This window comes from Chionomys nivalis, chromosome 7, assembly GCF_950005125.1.
Source record: "Chionomys nivalis chromosome 7, mChiNiv1.1, whole genome shotgun sequence".
NCBI lineage: Eukaryota > Metazoa > Chordata > Mammalia > Rodentia > Cricetidae > Chionomys > Chionomys nivalis.
Window position 1 is genome coordinate 36,462,614 of NC_080092.1, and position 18,212 is coordinate 36,480,825.

An 18,212-nucleotide genomic window follows, 5' to 3' on the forward strand; every position below is an offset into this window, starting at 1 on the left:
TTGCTTTATTTATTTAGTTACATATGTTATTTTGTTATTACTATATATCTAATTTGAAAGCAAATTTAATTATGAAATTGGGATAACACTTTGTATTTATAATTATTTCTTAAAAAATGTTTATGTGTTTTACCTGTATGTATGTTTTTGTGAGCTGCCATGTGGGTGCTTGGGAATTAAACCGGGTCCTCTGGAAGAGCAGCCAGTAGTGCACCTAGCTGCTGAGCCATCTCTCCAACCTCTACAATTATTTCTTATTAATAGTCAAACTATCCTAAGATGATTCAGTGATGTGGAAGAGCATCACAACACTGTATGAACATATGTAATAAAATTGTCTTTATGCTTAGTTAAAATTCCTAACATGTTACAGAATCCCCTGAGGATTCTAAACTTTTTTTGTGTGAATTGTATTCATTCATGATAGTTTTGTTTCACAAAAAGTTTTTAAAATGTAAGGAAATATTCAAGCTACAGAGAAATCCTGTCTTAAAAAAACTCAAAAAAATGTAAGGAAATATTCAGATTCCAGTGTTAGAATTTTATTTTCTTCAGAGTGACAAGGAAACTTTTCTCAAGCACTGATGGAAAGTAGAGAGCAGCTGTATGCAGTGAGCAGCAGGCTCGCTGAGTCGGAGTGCTCGAAGACTTGCTGTTGGATGTTCAGTAGGCCATTTTATCCGAGTTTTCTTCTTACTATTCATCAAGCCTTTAGGCTCCACATGGTGATTCAGATGTTTTTTTTTGTTTGTTTTTGTTTTTTTTTTTGTTTTTTTTTTTTCGAGACAGGGTTTCTCTGTGGTTTTGGAGCCTATCCTGGAACTAGCTCTTGTAGACCAGGCTGGTCTCGAACTCCCAGAGATCCGCCTGCCTCTGCCTCCCAAGTGCTGGGATTAAAGGTGTGCGCCACCACCGCCCGGCTGATTCAGATGTTTTAATCCTCTTTAATGATAAAGGTTACTTACTATTTTTTCCTACTCAGTAAATAACTGATCTGGAAATTTGAAAATTAGGGACCTGTTCATTAATTCCTTAGTGAACTAGGCAGATTAAATACTGAAAAGAATTCTTAGTTTAAGTAAAAGGCCTTTATTTGTTTTGTAATGTAATCTGAAAATTTTCCTTGTTAATGTTTTAGAATTAAATGTTAAATTGCTCTTCAAGGAAACATTTATGAGCTCCCCCACCCCAATCCTGGTGGGTGTACTTGTCTTTCTTCTTCCCTCTTTTTTATAAATGACATTCAGTCACTTTAGAATACGCACCCTCATTGTTTTTTTTTTTTTTTTTTTTTTTTTTGGTTTTTTCGAGACAGGGTTTCTCTGTGGCTTTGGAGCCTGTCCTGGAACTAGCTCTGTAGACCAGGCTGGTCTCGAACTCACAGAGATCTGCCTGCCTCTGCCTCCCAAGTGCTGGGATTAAAGGCGTGCGCCACCATCGCCCAGCACGCACCCTCATTGTTATACAAAGCATTTTGTTTATTTAAAATTTCATGAGTGTGAATTGGAATATAATAGGATACATTTTGTTTTCAGATTCTTGCCAGCTCTCATTACTGCAGTTTTGACCAATCATCTTGCTTGGGTTCCAACAGTCATGCCAAATGGACAGCCACCTATAAAAATATTTTTAGAAAAACATTCCTCTCAGAGTGTGGGCATGTTGGCAAAAACTCATCCATATAACCCTCTTTGGGCACAACTTGGTATGTCTGTTGTGTATAAACTTAAGTCTGAACATTGTCTATTGTGTATAAACTTAAGACTTACTTTTAAGCAAAAACTAACTAAATATAGTGTTTTCTTTTATCAGTTTTATTCTAAAGAGTCTCTCTGATACTTCCCCTTTCATGTCTGCTAAATTGTCTATTGTCTTATACCTGCAGCCATTCCTTACAGCTAAAGAACTGTGGGTAGAGTGAAAGGTGCACACTAATTGTTCTTTAGCTATTGTTAACTATGAGTATATGAAGTCAATTCAAATTCTGTTGCTACTTTTTGAGTGCATAGTTGTATTTAAGGCTCTGTGAAAAGAACATAAAGGAATGTAAAGATAGATGAATAGTTTTCTCATAGTCTCAAGAGGTTAACAGTCAAATACCATAGGCAATGTACTTTCACAGTAATGGTAATACAATTAATAAATATAAGTGAAAGTTGAGTGGTAGTTTAGGAAGGGGAGTTTGATCTTTGCACAGTTGAGAAACACTGTACTGGAAGAGATAAAGACTGAGTACAGTGTACAATTAGGGACTCTGAACATCAAAGTATAAAACTATTGTTACTGGAGCTTAAGTGAGGGCTTTTAGAGAACAACCATACAAAGGGTAATGTTAAGAAGATGAAGCTAGGAGACTCTGGTGGGAGCTGCCATGACAGACTCAAAGGCCAAAGCAGTTTCAGTTCATGGGATATTTAGTGAAAATTTGGAGGATTATTTTGGAATGGTGATTTTGTGATATTTGAGCTAGTTTATTAGCCAGAAGAGAACATTTACTACAGTCCTGTCTGCAGCATAGATTTCCTTAAGTATGGCTGTTTTTTATAACATTAAAGTAGAGGTTTTTAAGTGTGTACATTGAAAACTTGTAAAAGTGATTGATACTGATGTTTTATATTCATTTTTGAGTTCTTGTTTTGCTCTTGGGTTTGAAGTTTGATTTGAGCCATAGTACAAATACAATGATATGACGCCTCCTGCTTCAAGCCACCACTGTCCCTCTCCTTTCATGCCTGCAGCAACATTATGCTTTCTCCTGTCTGCATTTGATTATGGCCTCCTTTATAATAGTCTTTAGCCAATAAAGCTCCTTTGTGTGGCAGCTGATATAGAGAATATTCTTAATAAGTTTGACTTTGAGAACTAATTCTTCGAGGCTTTAAAACCACAGAAGCTGTTTAAGAACACAGCTAGAAAAGTCCCTCTTTTCACCTTTCTCCCAGGTTAAAATCACTAATTTTACCCTGCTTTCTTGAATAGTCAGTCATCTTTTAAAGAGGCTAAAAGTAAAATCTGAACTTGTATGAGAAGGCTTATCATAACTGAAAGTCTGCATGTTTATTAAGTGGTCTTTTTATTGCAGGAGATTTATATGGCGCTATTGGGTCTCCTGTACGTTTAGCAAGAACTGTAGTCGTTGGCAAACGACAAGACCTGGTCCAGAGGCTGCTTTATTTTCTTACTTATTTCATAAGATGCTCTGAACTTCAAGAAACCCATCTTTTAGAAAATGGAGAAGATGAAGCCATTGTTATGCCAGGCACGGTGATTACTACCACTTTAGAAAAAGGGGAAATAGAGGAGTCAGAGTATGTGCTGATCACAATGCACAGAAACAAAAGCAGCTTGCTCTTTAAGGAGTCAGAAGAGACAAGAACTCCTAGCTGTAACTGTAAATATTGCAGTCATCCACTCCTTGGGCAAAATACAGAGAATGTGTCACAACCAGAGAGAGAAGATATTCAAGACAACTCTAAGGAATTGCTGGGAATTACAGATGAATGCCGAAAGAGTTCTCCTGACTGCCAAGAAGAAAATGTTGATATTAAACAGTACAGAGATAAATTAAGAACTTGCCTTGACAACAAGTTAGAAACAGTTGTTTGTACAGGATCTGCTCCAGCAGACAAATGTGTGTTGCCAGAGACAGGCTTGGAGCCAACAGAAGAATCCTGGCAGAATAAGGAATTGCTGGATTCAGATAATCACACAGGCACAGTGATGAGATCCACAGGGATAGTTGTGGAAAAGAAACCTCCAGATAAGACTGTGCCTAGTGCATTTTCCTGTGAGGTAACTCAGACAAAGGTTACTTTCTTGATTGGAGATTCTATGTCACCTGATTCAGATACTGAACTTCGGAGTCAGGCTGTGGTGGATCAGATTAATAGACATCACAGCAAACCACTGAAGGAAGACAGAGGGGTGACTGATAAGCATCAACAGAGTAAAATAACTAAGGACCAATCTGGAGAGTCTGGCACACCGAACATGGTTTCTGGAGAATCCTGTGAGCTTCCTTGTTGGAATCATTCAGACCCAGAAAGCATGAGCTTGTTTGATGAATATTTTAATGATGATTCAATTGAAACTAGGACTATTGATGATGTTCCTGTTAAAACAAGTACAGATAGTAAAGAGTATTGCTGTATGTTAGAGTTCCCAAAAAGACTATATACAAAAAATAACAAACAAAAAAGTGAATTTTGTAAATGTATAGAAACAGTTCACCAAGATTCATGTAATGCCTGCTTTCCTCAGCAGGACCAAAGAGACACCCTCTCTATTCTTGTCCCCCATGGGGATAAAGAGAGTTCAGAGAAAAAAAATGCTGTAGGAACTGAGTGGGACATTCCAAGAAATGAAAGTTCAGATAGTGCCCTTGGAGATAGTGAGAGTGAAGACACAGGTCCTGATATAAGAAGACAAGTTGGCAGTTACTGTGGAGGGGAACAGGAAGACTGGGCAGAAGAGGATGAAATACCCTTTCCTGGGTAAGTAGAAATTTTCCATCTGAAACAACCCCTATTGAAGCATGTGCTTTCTTTTTGTTTAGCCAGTCTCTAGAGATTGACAGTAACTAACTTTAAAAAGAGGTTAGGACTCCAAGATGGTTATGCAGTAAAAAGCATCTGTCATATGGGCCTGATGATCCCATGAACTGGAGTGAGTTTAATCCCAGTGGAAAGAGAGAACTGATTCCCAAGGGTTTTTCACTGACTTCATGCATTTACATTCAAAATAATGATTATTAAAATAATTTTTAACGTCATTATACAGGTCAAATTCTTTTACTAATGGGGAGAATTAAAAACTATTCCTCACATCCCCTAGTGAAGACATCAGAGAAACATTAAAAATACAAGTGAGATGTAGGAAATTGGTCTCTGCTTAGTTTGCAAACCATTTTGGAACGAGTTATGCATGTATCTATCCCACAGTGGACCTATGACAAGCCTGGCACTTAGGGAGAATACTTGAGAACAAAGAGGGAATATGTATTTGAGATCAAGTATGCAAGGAGGCTATCCCTGCTTTGGAACGTTACAGACCAAGATATTTAGCTGCTTTTACATAGTGATTTTCATAATCTGATTGTGTTAGAAATGTGTTACAAATATTTATAAAGGATAGCCTCCTAAAGTCTGTTATGAAAGACTCTTGTTCTTCAGACCTCCTCCAGGAGAGAACAGTATTTTGTGGTCTGCTTTAGTGTTTAGGTTAGTTTTTATATAAGGCTGATTTTACTCTGTATATAGTTCATAGAAAGCAAGGGTACTGGAAAGACAGACTTGTCAAGTTCATAACCTTCTCCACCCCATCTTCTGCCACTGATAAAAAATGTTAGGTACTTATCTAGATTTCCCTCCCTGATCATCTTTCTTTCAGGTCAAAATTAATTGAAGTGAGTGCTGTTCAGCCGAACATTGCCAACTTTGGAAGATCCTTGCTGGGAGGCTACTGCTCATCTTACGTTCCTGATTTTGTTCTTCAAGGAATTGGAAGTGATGAGAAGCTCCGTCAGTGCCTGTATTCAGATTTATCTCATGCTGTGCAGGTGAGCTACCTTCACAGCTTCTGAATATATTTAAAGCAAAAGCAAACTCTTTTTCTCTATTACAACCCAGAATTCCTTGTATTTTTGTGACATAGTCACTGTTCTCTGAATCTATCACCTCATATATAGCATCTGTGACACTTAATTTATCACTGTGAAGAAGACAAGAATTGAATTCTAGGGACCTACCAAATGAAAATTTGAAATATAGAAAATATTTTACTCATAGCATCAAAAATTGAGATATCCAAAAAAGTAGTTCTCTTCTATTATTGTTGTTGTTGTTTGGTTCTGCTTTTTTGTCTTTCAAGAAAGGGTTTCTCTGCATAGCCCTGGCTGTCCTGGAATTCACTCTTTAGACTAGGCTGGCCTCAAACTCAGAGATCCACCTGTCTCTGCCTCCTGAGCTCTGGAATTAAAGGTGTATTTCTTAATTTCCTTGTCAGATTATTGCTTATATATAGAAATGCAATTGATTTTCTGTGTTTACCTTTTATTCTGTAGCTTTTCTGAGCTCTTACTAGTTGTGTTATTCATATAGAATCCTTAGAGTTCTTACCCATGATTCATGTTATCAGTGGACTGTGTTACATTTTCTATTCCAATCTTGAATATATTGGGTAACGTCTGTCCAGTGTTGCATGGAAAGAAAAGGTGACAGAAGATAGTATTATCTTGTTCCTTATCTTAAAAACTACTGAGTCTTTCACTATTAGGATAGTACTGATAGAGTTCTTGTAGATTCATACTTAGGAGGAAACCATGGAGTCTTTCACTATGAGGTAGATTATCTTGTAGACAGATACTCTTTTCATCTGTGGAAACTCCTTCTATTCTAAATCATTGGCTTTTTATTGTGGTAGTGATAGTATTTGTTTGCTTGTTTTTGTGTACTGGTAGTGTGAGGGTTTGTTTTGTTTTGTTTTTTTGTTTTTTTTTTTTTTTTTGGTTTTTTCGAGACAGGGTTTCTCTGTGGCTTTGGAGCCTGTCCTGGAACTAGCTCTTGTAGACCAGGCTGGTCTCGAACTCACAGAGATCCGCCTGCCTCTGCCTCCCAAGTGCTGGGATTAAAGGCGTGCGCCACCACCGCCCGGCTGTTTTTTGTTTTTGAAGCAGTCTTGTTGTATAGCACAAACTGTCCTAAAATTTTCAATCCTTAGTCTTGAGTTTCAAAATAACAGGTATGTGTCAGCCTGTCTTGCTCTCTCCAGCCTTTTTATTTACTGCTTTTCTTTCCCATTTTTCAGTATCATTTCTCAAAAATGTATCCACGTGCATTTACTTGAAGCTTTCTTATAATGTTTCTTCTAAAAGAACTGTCCATGTTCCTCTCCTCTCTTACCTGCAGCTCATAAGTACATTGCAGTATTTTCTCTTCTGCATCTCCAGTAGTTCCTGCTTAATCTGTAATTAGATATTTATTTTATATTTTTAAAATATTTATAGCTTCCTTGTCTGCTGTCTAGGAAAGAATATTATTCAGAGTTGTTGTTTATTAACTGGTAAAGGGATGGATGTTGAGGATGCCACACTTAATGGTAAAAGTGAGGCCATTAACTCTTGTTTTTATTTTTCTTCTTTTTGGCCAGAGGTTTTGTTTGTTTTTTTTTTTTAAATGTCCATAACCTATCTTAATAATAAAATATAGTGAAGTAGCCAGCATTGCAGGACTGTATTACTGATAGGTATGCTGCATACTTAATTTCCATTTTTAATCTTTGTTATAAAGGCTTTGACTTGCCTTGAGGAAAGTCAAAAAGTACAGCCTCTGCCTGATGGCCTTTTACCTATATGTCTATGGTTATTTTGTTTTGTTATGGTTGTTTTGTTTTTGCCAACTTGATACAAGCTAGAGTCATCTAGAAAGAAGTACCCTCAATGAGGAATTATTTTTGGCAGATTGTCCTATAGGCAAGTCTGTGGTGTATTTTATTGATTAATGATTGATGTGAGAGGGTCCAGCCCACTTGTGGGTGGCACCACCCTGGACATGTGGTCTTGTGATGTATGAGAACCCGGGCTGAACAAGCCAATAAGCAGTGTTCCTCTATGGTCTCTGCTTCAGTTGCTGCCTCATATTTCTGCTTCAATTTCCTGTCACTTTTCTTGATAATGGACTATGACTGTAAGCTTAAATAAAACCAATCTTCCCCCCCAAAGTTTTTTTTTTTTTTTTTGCCATGGTTTTCACTACAGCAATAGAAAGCAAACTAAGGCAGTCAATTATAATACTTTTCACTATCATAATTATGAACATACTGTGTGATAAAGATATCAAGCGAGATGAAAATATACAGAATAAAAGAGACCCTTTGTACTTTTGACAGTCACCTTGATTTGAGTATTTCAGTCCTCCATTTTTATGTAGATCTAAGAGCAATAGGTGTATGGTAGAGTGTATGTAGGGAAGTGGTTTGCATTTGTCAGTGTGTGTTGATAAGTCAGGCCAGTACATGTGGATTTGTTCTCCTTTAACCTATGTCTATATTCTGCCTACATGTCCTGGAAAAATAGAAGAGTTAATGTATAGAGGCAATAATGTGTTTCATGGCATCATCAAATTACTCATATGGTTCTGAGGCATGTTGATGACTGATAGTACAAAATTTTGCTATTGTTTTATTTGTACAAGTAAGTTACTATCAAAAAGAAAGGGAAAAAGTCTGTCTTATTTTGAAAGATACAGTCTTTTAAAACTAAGAACTGTTTTAGTTGTCTGGCATACACATTTGTGACTGGTTGATCAAAAAGACTTGGGAACATTAATTTCTAGATTTAAGGATACAAAGATTTATTAATGAATACAAAGATATGCAATGATTTCTATAAAGTACTTCAATGTATTTGTTATTATTCCATTTTTAAACAAAGATTCCTTGGTAATACTGTTATTTAATACATTTTTTTCTGCTTTTTAAAAATTGGCTTGTTCTATTTACATTACTTTTTGAAAACTTTGCTTATCATAAACTGAATTGTTTTATTTCCAGCATCCAGTGTTGGATGAACCAATAGCAGAAGCTGTCTGTATAATAGCTGATATGGATAAATGGACTGTTCAGATTGCCAGCAGTCAGAGACGAGTAACAGATAATAAATTGGGAAAGGAAGTGTTGGTTTCTAGTCTTGTTTCCAACCTGCTTCATTCTACTCTTCAACTTTATAAACATAACTTGTCTCCAAACTTTGTAAGTATATGTAAGGCTTGAATGACTCTGAGTATTCTGCTAAGTGAACTTGGCATACTATGTACACACATTAAATATTCTTACTAGCTTTTATCATCGTTTTATTGAAAGAAGTATTATAATGATTGTCCTCTTCTACCGCCAACCATTGTGGAGATAGAATCTAGAACTGGGCTATTTTGAAAGGTTAGATTAGGTTATTAATTGAGGTTGTTTAGGTCTTGAGTGTTGATTCATGTGAGAGGACTAGTGGTCTACTAAGGAAGAAGGAGATTGACCAAGCCTGTTCTGTCTCCACCATGTGACAACTCAGTGAGAAAGAGCCTTCACTATAACCTATTACATGTACCCAGATAATGTATTTCTCCATTTATGAATATGAAACAATCTATTACTGAGGCTATCTGTGAACTAAGAAAGAAAGGGATGCACTCAAATTTGTGCAATCTGATTTCAACAGCCAGATTTTTGATAATGTGCAGTATTCCTGGTGTAGGGTGTCATTTCAGAACCCCATAATCATATCATTTGAATATTTCCACTTCATGACAATGATAGCCTCTTGAGACCTTCTCCCACTTTCAGAGCTCATTCTCTCTCATGTAAGAACTGTAAAAGTTCACAAAAGCTCTCTCTATCAGTGTTACAAATACCCAACAGCATTGCTCAGTATCAAAAGACTAAGTGTCCCATGAAGAAACCTATTTTTACCACTTTAACTCCATCATGGCACTTAAGTTTTAGCCAGAGAACTAAGCAAAAACAGAAACAACATACTTCAAAATTGGAAAGGAAGATAGATTTTATTTCTATTTACAGATGACATGATCTAGAAGACACATTTCATGAGAAAAACAGAATTTTCAGAGAGGAAAAACATGAAAAAATGATATGTCCTATATATTAACTGTGAGCAACCTGAAATGAAAATTAAGTAGTTCTGAGCTAGGCATTGTGATCACTCTAATGACAGAGGATGAATATTCAGGGCCAACTTCAGCTACATACTAGGTTCAAGACTGTCCTGTCTCATTAAAAAAAAAAAAAAAAAAAAAAAAAAAGGGTGAGGGGAAAGAAAGCATTTCTACTTAGAATAGTAAAAACCAGATTGTTTAATAATGATCAAGAAAAAGTGTTGTAAATGGGAAATGTTACATAAATGAGATAGAAGAAGGAATAAATAACAGGAACACCCAAATCTATGAATTGGAAAACTTAGGGTTCTTTTGGTTCAGTTCAGCTTAATGGCCACTCTAAATATCAATAAACTGATAGCCCACCATCATGTACCAAATGACCTGCCGTACAACACAGCTCAGGCTATTCCTACCAAAAGAAGAGCAGACCTCTTTGACCCTGTGTTTGTCTGAAACCACAGTTGGAGGACTTAATATTGTCATTACTTCCCAAACTGACATACAAATTGAATAGTATCCCTATCAAAATCCTAATGAAAGACTTTTCAAAAATAGAAAGCCTGGAGCTGGAGAGATGGCTTAGCAGTTAAGATTCCTGACTGGTCTTCCAGAGGACCTGGGCTCAATCATTTGTAACTCCAGCCCTAGGGAATATGATGGCCTCTGTGGGCACTGCATGCATATAGTACACATACATACATGCAAGGAAACATCCATATAAATAGAAAGAAAATAAAACCAAAAAAATTTATAAAGAATAGAAAGCCCATCTTATTCCAGTCATATAGAACATCAGGGGAACTCATTGAGCCTACTTTTGAGGATAAAGTAGCCACATGGTGGTACATGTCTATAATTTCTTAGAAGATCTGAGCTGCATACTGGGGAGACCCTATTTTAAAAAACAACAGTAAGATAAAAAAAGACAGAAAATTAAAGAAGTCAAACTTCCTAATTTCAAAACTTATTTTGCTACAATCAAAATATGGTAGTAGTAGTAGCATAAAGACAAGAGTATAGACAGATTCATTCTTCATTCATTATAGATTGAAGAGCCCAGAATTAAACTTTCTCATATAAGATTGGATTCAGTAATAGTGCTAAGACCACATTCAACAAGGAAAAGTGTTTACAACAAAAGATGGCCATATTTTTTAGAAGTTTTCAGTCTTTATTTTGTCATATTTAAAAATGAACTCAACCTGGATGAAAGACCTGTACTTAGAGCTAAACCTTTTGTTGCCCATTTTCTTGGTGTATATTAAAAGAATCACTTTGTTCTCATTTTATGTCACAGAGTTTTCCTCTTTGTGTACTTGTAAGTTTTATAGTTTATCTCTAGAGATAAAGTAGTAGTTACTAGAGGGAGGAAGGAGGGAAGGAGAAGTCATTATTGGGTAAATAGGTTTTGATGAAAAATTCCCAAATGGATGGTGTTTATAGTCAAACATTGTAGATGTTCTTAATGTCTCTCAGCTATATATTCTTAAATGTTCTGTTTTGGAGGAGGAGATATACTTCAAGTAGAAAGTACTTGCCTCTCATGCACAAAGCCCTGGGTTTGATCCCTTGCACCTCGTAAAGCAAGAGTGGTGGTGCCTATAATGTCAGTATTTAGCTGGCAGAGGCAAGAGAACCAGAAGTTCAAGGTCAGCCTGTACTTTATAGCAAGTTTGTGGCTACCCTGCCATACATGAGACTTTATCTCCAATTAAAAAACATAAGTAAAAGCCGAACAGTCGTGTCGCATGTCTTTAATCACAGCACTTGGGAGACAGAGGCAAGCGTGTCTGTGTTTGAGGTCTACAAAGAGAGTTCCAGGACAGCCAGGACTGTTTCACAGAGAGATACTCTGTCTTGAACAGAGATACTCTGTCTTGAACCCCCCCCCCCAAGTTAATAAGGTAAATGATATTGTCTGTTATATGATATACATATTCTACACCTAACATTTTCATAAGGCATTTTTAGCCTAAACAGGAATTATGAATGAGATACATATCACAACACAAGCAATGAACCCCCACATCCATTCAGTTGTGTTTTCTGGTAATAAAAACAAGTTTTGGTTTTTGGGATTTGAGTTTTAGTTTGGTTTGGTTTTTCTAAAACAGGGTTTTTTCCATGTAGCCCTGGCTGTCCTGAAACTCAAACTCACTCTTGTAGACCAGGGTGACCTCCAATTTGAAAATCCACCTGCCTCTAGTTCCTGAGGGCTGGTATTAAAGGCATATGCTACTACCTTCTGGTTTGTAAAACAAGTTTTTATCAGGCGCTTTTGTAGTTCATTTTCATTGGAAAGGAATTCACTGTCTATTACTTGAAATTCACATTTTCCCCCTCAAACATATATCAGTTGTATGAAAAATTCATCTATTTTAGGAAACATGTATAAATTAATTGTAAAATATAAAATGTAGGTATTTTAAGTTTTATTATCTTAGGTTATAAACCTCATTCACCAAGGTCTACTGTTCCTTCTTTGAACTATTATAAACTGTTTTTTTTTACTCAGAGAGAGAGAGAGAAAGGGAGAATATATGTGTGTGAGTATATATGTATATAGATATACATTTGAAATATTAGTATGTATATCAGATTTGAAATTAAAATGTTCCTAAAGTCTTGTAAATGATTATTGATGATCACTGTACAACGTTTAAAATGCTGGTGAGTTGTACCGTGAAAATGTTTGAGATGGTTGATTTTATTGCAGTTTAGAAAAAAGAATTTCTCATCTCTGATAGTAACCAGAAACAGATTTATGCCTCTTTTCTTCTAAAACTGCATCCTTAATTTCTTCTGAACATAAATTCATCTTGGAATGGTCAAATGGAATTGTGTAAAACTTAATGCTCTGAAATTTGCTATCAGGGTGTGGTGGTACCTACTTGTAATGCAGCACCCGAGAATTTGAGGCCACCCTGAACTATGTAGAGAGTTCAGAGGCAGCCTCAGATACATAGGTGAAATCCTGTTGTTATCCCTCAGGCCCTCTCCTCAAGGAAAGAAATTTGACATTACTCAAAAGAATTAGAATGAGTTTTCTAACAGAGTTTGTTTCTTCCCTAACTGCAGTGTGTGATGCACCTTGAAGACCGGTTACAGGAATTATACTTCAAGAGCAAAATGCTGTCTGAGTACCTGAGGGGACAGATGCGTGTTCATGTCAAGGAGCTAGGAGTAGTTCTTGGGTATGTTCATGATTCCTTTTCTGACTTTGCTGTGTCTTTTGTCATGTTCCTCAGAACTGCTTTTTGTGTTTGTTTTTGTGTGCTTTTTCCTATTAGAAGTTGTACACTGCCAGGTTTCTCTTTGTTCTAGGAAAGCAAATTTTTGTCACCACTAATTGAGATGCATCAGCCTTTGCACCATTCCTGTAGTTTGTCAAGAATATAGGCAGAGAGAATGAAACAATTTTTTTTTTTATTTTTTTTTGAGACAGGGTAACAGTCCCAGCTGTCCTGGAACTCGCTTTGTAGACCAGGCTGGCCTCGAACTCACAGAGATCTGCCTGCCTCTGCCTCCCAAATACTGGGATTAAAGGCATGCACCACCGCTGCCTGGCCTAAACCCAAATTTTTATTTATAGATAAAGTAAGTATTCATGTTTTACTTACTAAATTTGTTGTAGATACATTATTGTTAAGCATTTGTCTTGCCTTTTAATGAGCTGATGGAAGTAAAGATGCTTGGTTTGTAGTTGCTGTTTACTGCAGGTTACTGTTCCTCACACAATCTTCATAGTATATTGGTCTACTCTATAGTTAACTCCCTGGAAAATAAGAACTATCTGAAATGCTAATTAAGGAGAAAAAAGAAGTTGGTTTCTAAGCATAATGTAACCTTATTCCATTATGTGCTGTTAGTTTTTGTATGTTCTATGAGTGTGTGCATGAAGGAATTAAAGATTTTTTTTCCTAAATCCAGTTTCTATGAAAGGAAAAGGGATCAGTGTCAATCATTTAGAATGTAGTGTGCATCACAAACTAAGTTAAAGTCTAAATTTTCGTTTTGTCATTCATTCTGGGGATTCACTCTACAGCCTCACACATAAGTACATACTTCTACAAGAGTATGTATCATTCCCCTTGCCCAATTGTTTTAGTCATTCTTAGTGTGTAGGCAATATCCAAATTGGAAATGGCCCATTCTGTAAATAAATATGTCCTTTGTCACATAATAGGATTGAACAGGAATTTGAATGACTCCAAATTTTTCTGACTTCAATACTGTTTGTATTCTGTACCAAAGGTTGTATAAGTTCCAATGAGGCTTTTAAAGAATGATTTTCCTCTATTTGGAAAATAAAAAATATAATCTTACTTTCCTGGGAAGTAGGGGAGAGAGAGAGAGAGAAAGAGAGAGAGAGAGAGAGAGAGCGAGAGAGAGCGAGATTGTGAGATTGTGATACCTGTATTAATATTTTAAAAATTAATTTTTAAAATAATGAACATATAACCAAGTTCATGATACATTTTGTTTAAAATGCAAAGCAAATTACCATTATTTTTTTCCTCAACTTCAAACCAAACATTAACACTCTTGACATTGTTTATTGTTGCTGAATTATAAAATGTATAAAAAAAGAAACTGGTTTGTATTTTGTTAGTGTGTAGCATGCAGTTAATACAGCCTGAATATTTCTTTATATGGATGCATACTGTTACATCTCATTTTGATGGTTGTATAGCATTCCAGTTTATAATTTATGGTTTATAATTTTTGTTATTATAAACCAATGCTGAAATAAAAATGAATTTTGACCTGTGTAGAATAAATTCTACTCCTGATAGTATAATGTTTGATTAAAGGATATCCACATTAAATTACACACATAATTTTGGTAACTAAATGCTGTCTGGAAAGTAGAGTCTGAACTCGTATAAACACAAGAAGCTATCTATTAGCCAAACTAGCAGCAGACTTTCAGAACTGTTGCTTGCTCCTGAGCTGGCATATGATTTTTTTCTTCAAATTCCTTAAGTTAGATATATTTTTTTTCTAAATGCATTGACCATTTTTCTTTTTCTGAAAATTGAGTTTTTAATTTTTTGTTCTTTTTGAGACAAGGCTTCACTTTGTAGCTTAACTTACCTCAAACTTGTGATTCTCTTCTGTTGCAGGGTGAGGGTCTGCTTATTTGTCCCAGTTGCCTGGCTAGCTTATACCAGAATAACCACACAAACTGTATTCATTTAAAAACTGCCTGGCCCATTAGCTCTAACTTCTTATTGGCCTACTCTTACATCTTGATTTAGCCCATTTTTATTAATCTATGTATGGCCACGTGGCAGTGGCTTACCGGCAAGATTCTAACCAGTGTCCATTTGAGGCGGAGGATCCATGGCTTCTCTTTCTCTGCCCTTCTTCCTCCCATCATTCAGTTCTGTTTTCCCTGCGTACCTAAGTTCTGCCCTATCAAGGCCAAGGCAGTTTCTTTATCCATTAGCCAATACAAACAACACATAGAAAGAAGGACCTCCTACACCATTCTTCCCTCAGTCTCCCTACTGCAGGATTACAGATATGTGTCACCAAGCTTTGTATGATGTATTTTTAAGAAATTTACTACTTATAGCATGTATTATAGAAATACTTTTGGTTAAAAGCTCACACAGACTATTATTACTAGTAAATTATATTTCTTGTACATACTGTCCCTAGATAAATGTCAGGTCAGCTGTGGTATTTTCCTGTGTCTGTGCCTTGGTTTCCTTTGCATTTCGAAGCTTCTTTTCCTTTGAGCTCTTTACCCTGTTCTTTTTGGCCAGGGTGAGCCCTTAAGTGCTGGGGTGCTTTGGTAGTGTAGAAGTGATCATTGCCTATAAGATTCATATTTTGGATATAGAAAGCCTGAACTGAGTTTTCTTTTCTTTATTACAGGATCGAATCCAGTGACCTTCCTCTTCTGGCTGCTGTAGCAAGCACTCATTCTCCATATGTTGCTCAGATACTCCTTTAACCTGCCTAGAGGTTAACTTTGGTTTAAAGTTGAATAGAAATCAAGGAGGCAGGCACATTGTGTATCTATGGAGTTGTTGCTGTTCTGTTTTGTGTGTTAGTTTTCTCCATTAGGCTTCTGTGAATGTGTCATCTCTAGTATGCTGTGTTGCATCACAGTCTACATAGACTGGATGGCTTTTTATTTTCAACTGGACATCTGGGTAGCAGTAGATTTTCAACCAAGTGAAACTAAAGCAGCATAAATAATTGGGAGGGGAGCAAGTAGCATTTTCAAAAGCCAAAGTGTAACTTAGAAATTTCTGTGACTATCCAGGAATTTCATGCAAACTAAAAACTTTGTCACAACTCATGAATAGCAATAGATGTCTTATGCGCAAATGTCAGAAATCTTCATTTCACCAATTTTTAATTTTTATTTCTAAAATACAGAAATCTACAAGACCTTGATTTATTTGTTGTTTTGCAATTCAGATCAACTAACTTCTAGTTATTTAAGTATTTTAAACAACCTGTTAATTTAAAAAAACTCACAGTGAGTGAAAATGTTATGTTGCTCATCTAAGTGTACATATGTATTATCTATTTTTTTAAAAAAGCAGGAATAGAAATACAATATTGATAAACATGCCTTTTTAAAATAATATTTTTTCATCTAGTATTGTATGTAATGTTGAAATACTACCTTCTGGTGATTTTTATTTTAGAGTGTTTCATACACTCTAAAATATATTTAAAGCCAGTTTTTTTTGAGGCTAAAGGTTGTAGATTCCCTAAGAATACTACTTTATACCATTTGTTTTATAAGAATGAGGTAATTCTTATTGATATTTACATATTAATTTAATAAATAAAAATTAAGATTAAAAAGTGCACCAAAGCAACTGCAAAAATAATACTATATTTTTAAAATATGCTCAGGTGGCCATAAACTTTGGTTTAAGTATCGACGACTGAACCCATATGAACAGAATATTTGCTATTAATCCTCAATTTACACTAGTAGAAGTAATAGCTTTAAAACTTTCTTTTCTTAGTGTTCCTTGTTTTTCTCAAAAACATTATTTTTCAAAGCTTCCCACTTATTGTTGTCTTTTGTAGATAGTGTAGATTGTTGCTTGTAAGAGAGGCTAATAAGGAACCAAACACTTGTAAGTAATGTAAATAAAAAGGTGGGTAGATAATGTTTTCAGTATACTCTACTACCTCAGTTTACTTGAATACTGAATTATAGCTTACTCTGCCTGTGTGGGCTAATATACACATAATGCTAGAATTAAAGTTGTTTTCTGTTTTCATTGACTAATTCTAAGTTGTTTAGCTCAAAAACAAACAAAAAACACAAAAAGAGCCCTATTTGCTTGTTCAGTTACTTTACATTTACTATAAAACATCCATTCTTGCTATTTAAAATTTTCAGTAATTATTGAAAATATTCTGTGATTTAGTCTTCAGAATCTTGAAATTTATAGTGTCTAATTACATTTTATCTTGCTCTTTATGTGTGTTCAAGAGAATGTCAACTAGAAAAGAATAAGTAGAATGTTTTGATGGAACATAAACTCAAAATTAGGATGCCTCCACTTGGCCCTTGTACTTTGGTTTCAGTTAGAACCTGGGTCTCCCATGGATAACTTGCTGCCAAAGAGTGTTTATAGATGTGTTTTCTTTGGCGTCATTGTATCCCATTTGTTAGTGGGATTGCTCTGTTGTGTTCTGTTGAAATTCAGAGAGTAGATTTCTGTCAGAATTTAGAACCTGAAAAAGTTCCTCTATGGGCCACTGTACATTATTTTTTGATTGTGACTCAGAAGAGTATGTAGCAGGTAGATATATTTGGGGATGTTTTCTTAATCATGGAACTTTCATAGTTCTCTTTGAAATCTCTCATTACCACTTAGTAATTCTAGTCTTTAATAAGTGAATGGCTTGTGCACCTATTATTCTCAAAACTCAGCTTTGCTGGAAAGGAAAGGCCTATAGTTTCTTAAAGACTCACTAGTCCTTATAGGATTCCTGAGTTTGTAATACCTTTATCATTATATTCTTTACTTACTCAAAGCCCAAGGAATGAGCTGCTACTTCTTTACAGTGTGGCTGTGATAAATGTGAAAAGAGTTTTGGCCTGTTTAAAATAATTTTTCAACTACTTTATGGTACAGACATATATGTGCTACATATTAAAAACACCTGTTCATTGTAACGGGAAATTAAAAAGGGATCTTTTATATTATAGGATTAAAACTAATTTTCCACATATGTAAACTAACTGACTTGATTTTAATTAACTTGGCATTTATTAATATGTCTTAACTTTGAATTTGAAAATATTAAGTGCAATAAACATACTAGTACAGATTTCATTTTGTTGCAGTTGGCACACAGTGCAGATGATGGCTAAAAACAATTTGCATAATGCCTGTGTCTGGTAACTGTCTTCTGAGGATGTTCTGCTTTCTCAAGTTATTTAGATGACGAATATATAAATGTACATACTTATTGTTCTGAATACATTTCTCAAATGTACACCTGTATTATAATAACCTCCCAATTCTAGGGGAAATTTGTGCAATAAACACACATGTC

General features: G+C 35.5%; 1 protein-coding gene across 2 annotated transcripts in view; it reads left to right on the forward strand.

The window, feature by feature from the left end:
- Positions 1-18,212, forward strand: part of Fnip1 (folliculin interacting protein 1) — a 91,240-nt gene extending 73,028 nt beyond the window's left edge. For both annotated transcript variants that reach the window (XM_057773695.1, XM_057773696.1), the window contains 6 exons: positions 1,536-1,705; positions 3,083-4,493; positions 5,389-5,557; positions 8,548-8,745; positions 12,741-12,856; positions 15,549-18,212. In XM_057773695.1, coding sequence (XP_057629678.1) covers positions 1,536-1,705; positions 3,083-4,493; positions 5,389-5,557; positions 8,548-8,745; positions 12,741-12,856; positions 15,549-15,627 — 2,143 coding nt within the window. In that variant the 3' untranslated portion in view covers positions 15,628-18,212. The remainder of the gene's footprint in view (positions 1-1,535; positions 1,706-3,082; positions 4,494-5,388; positions 5,558-8,547; positions 8,746-12,740; positions 12,857-15,548) is intronic.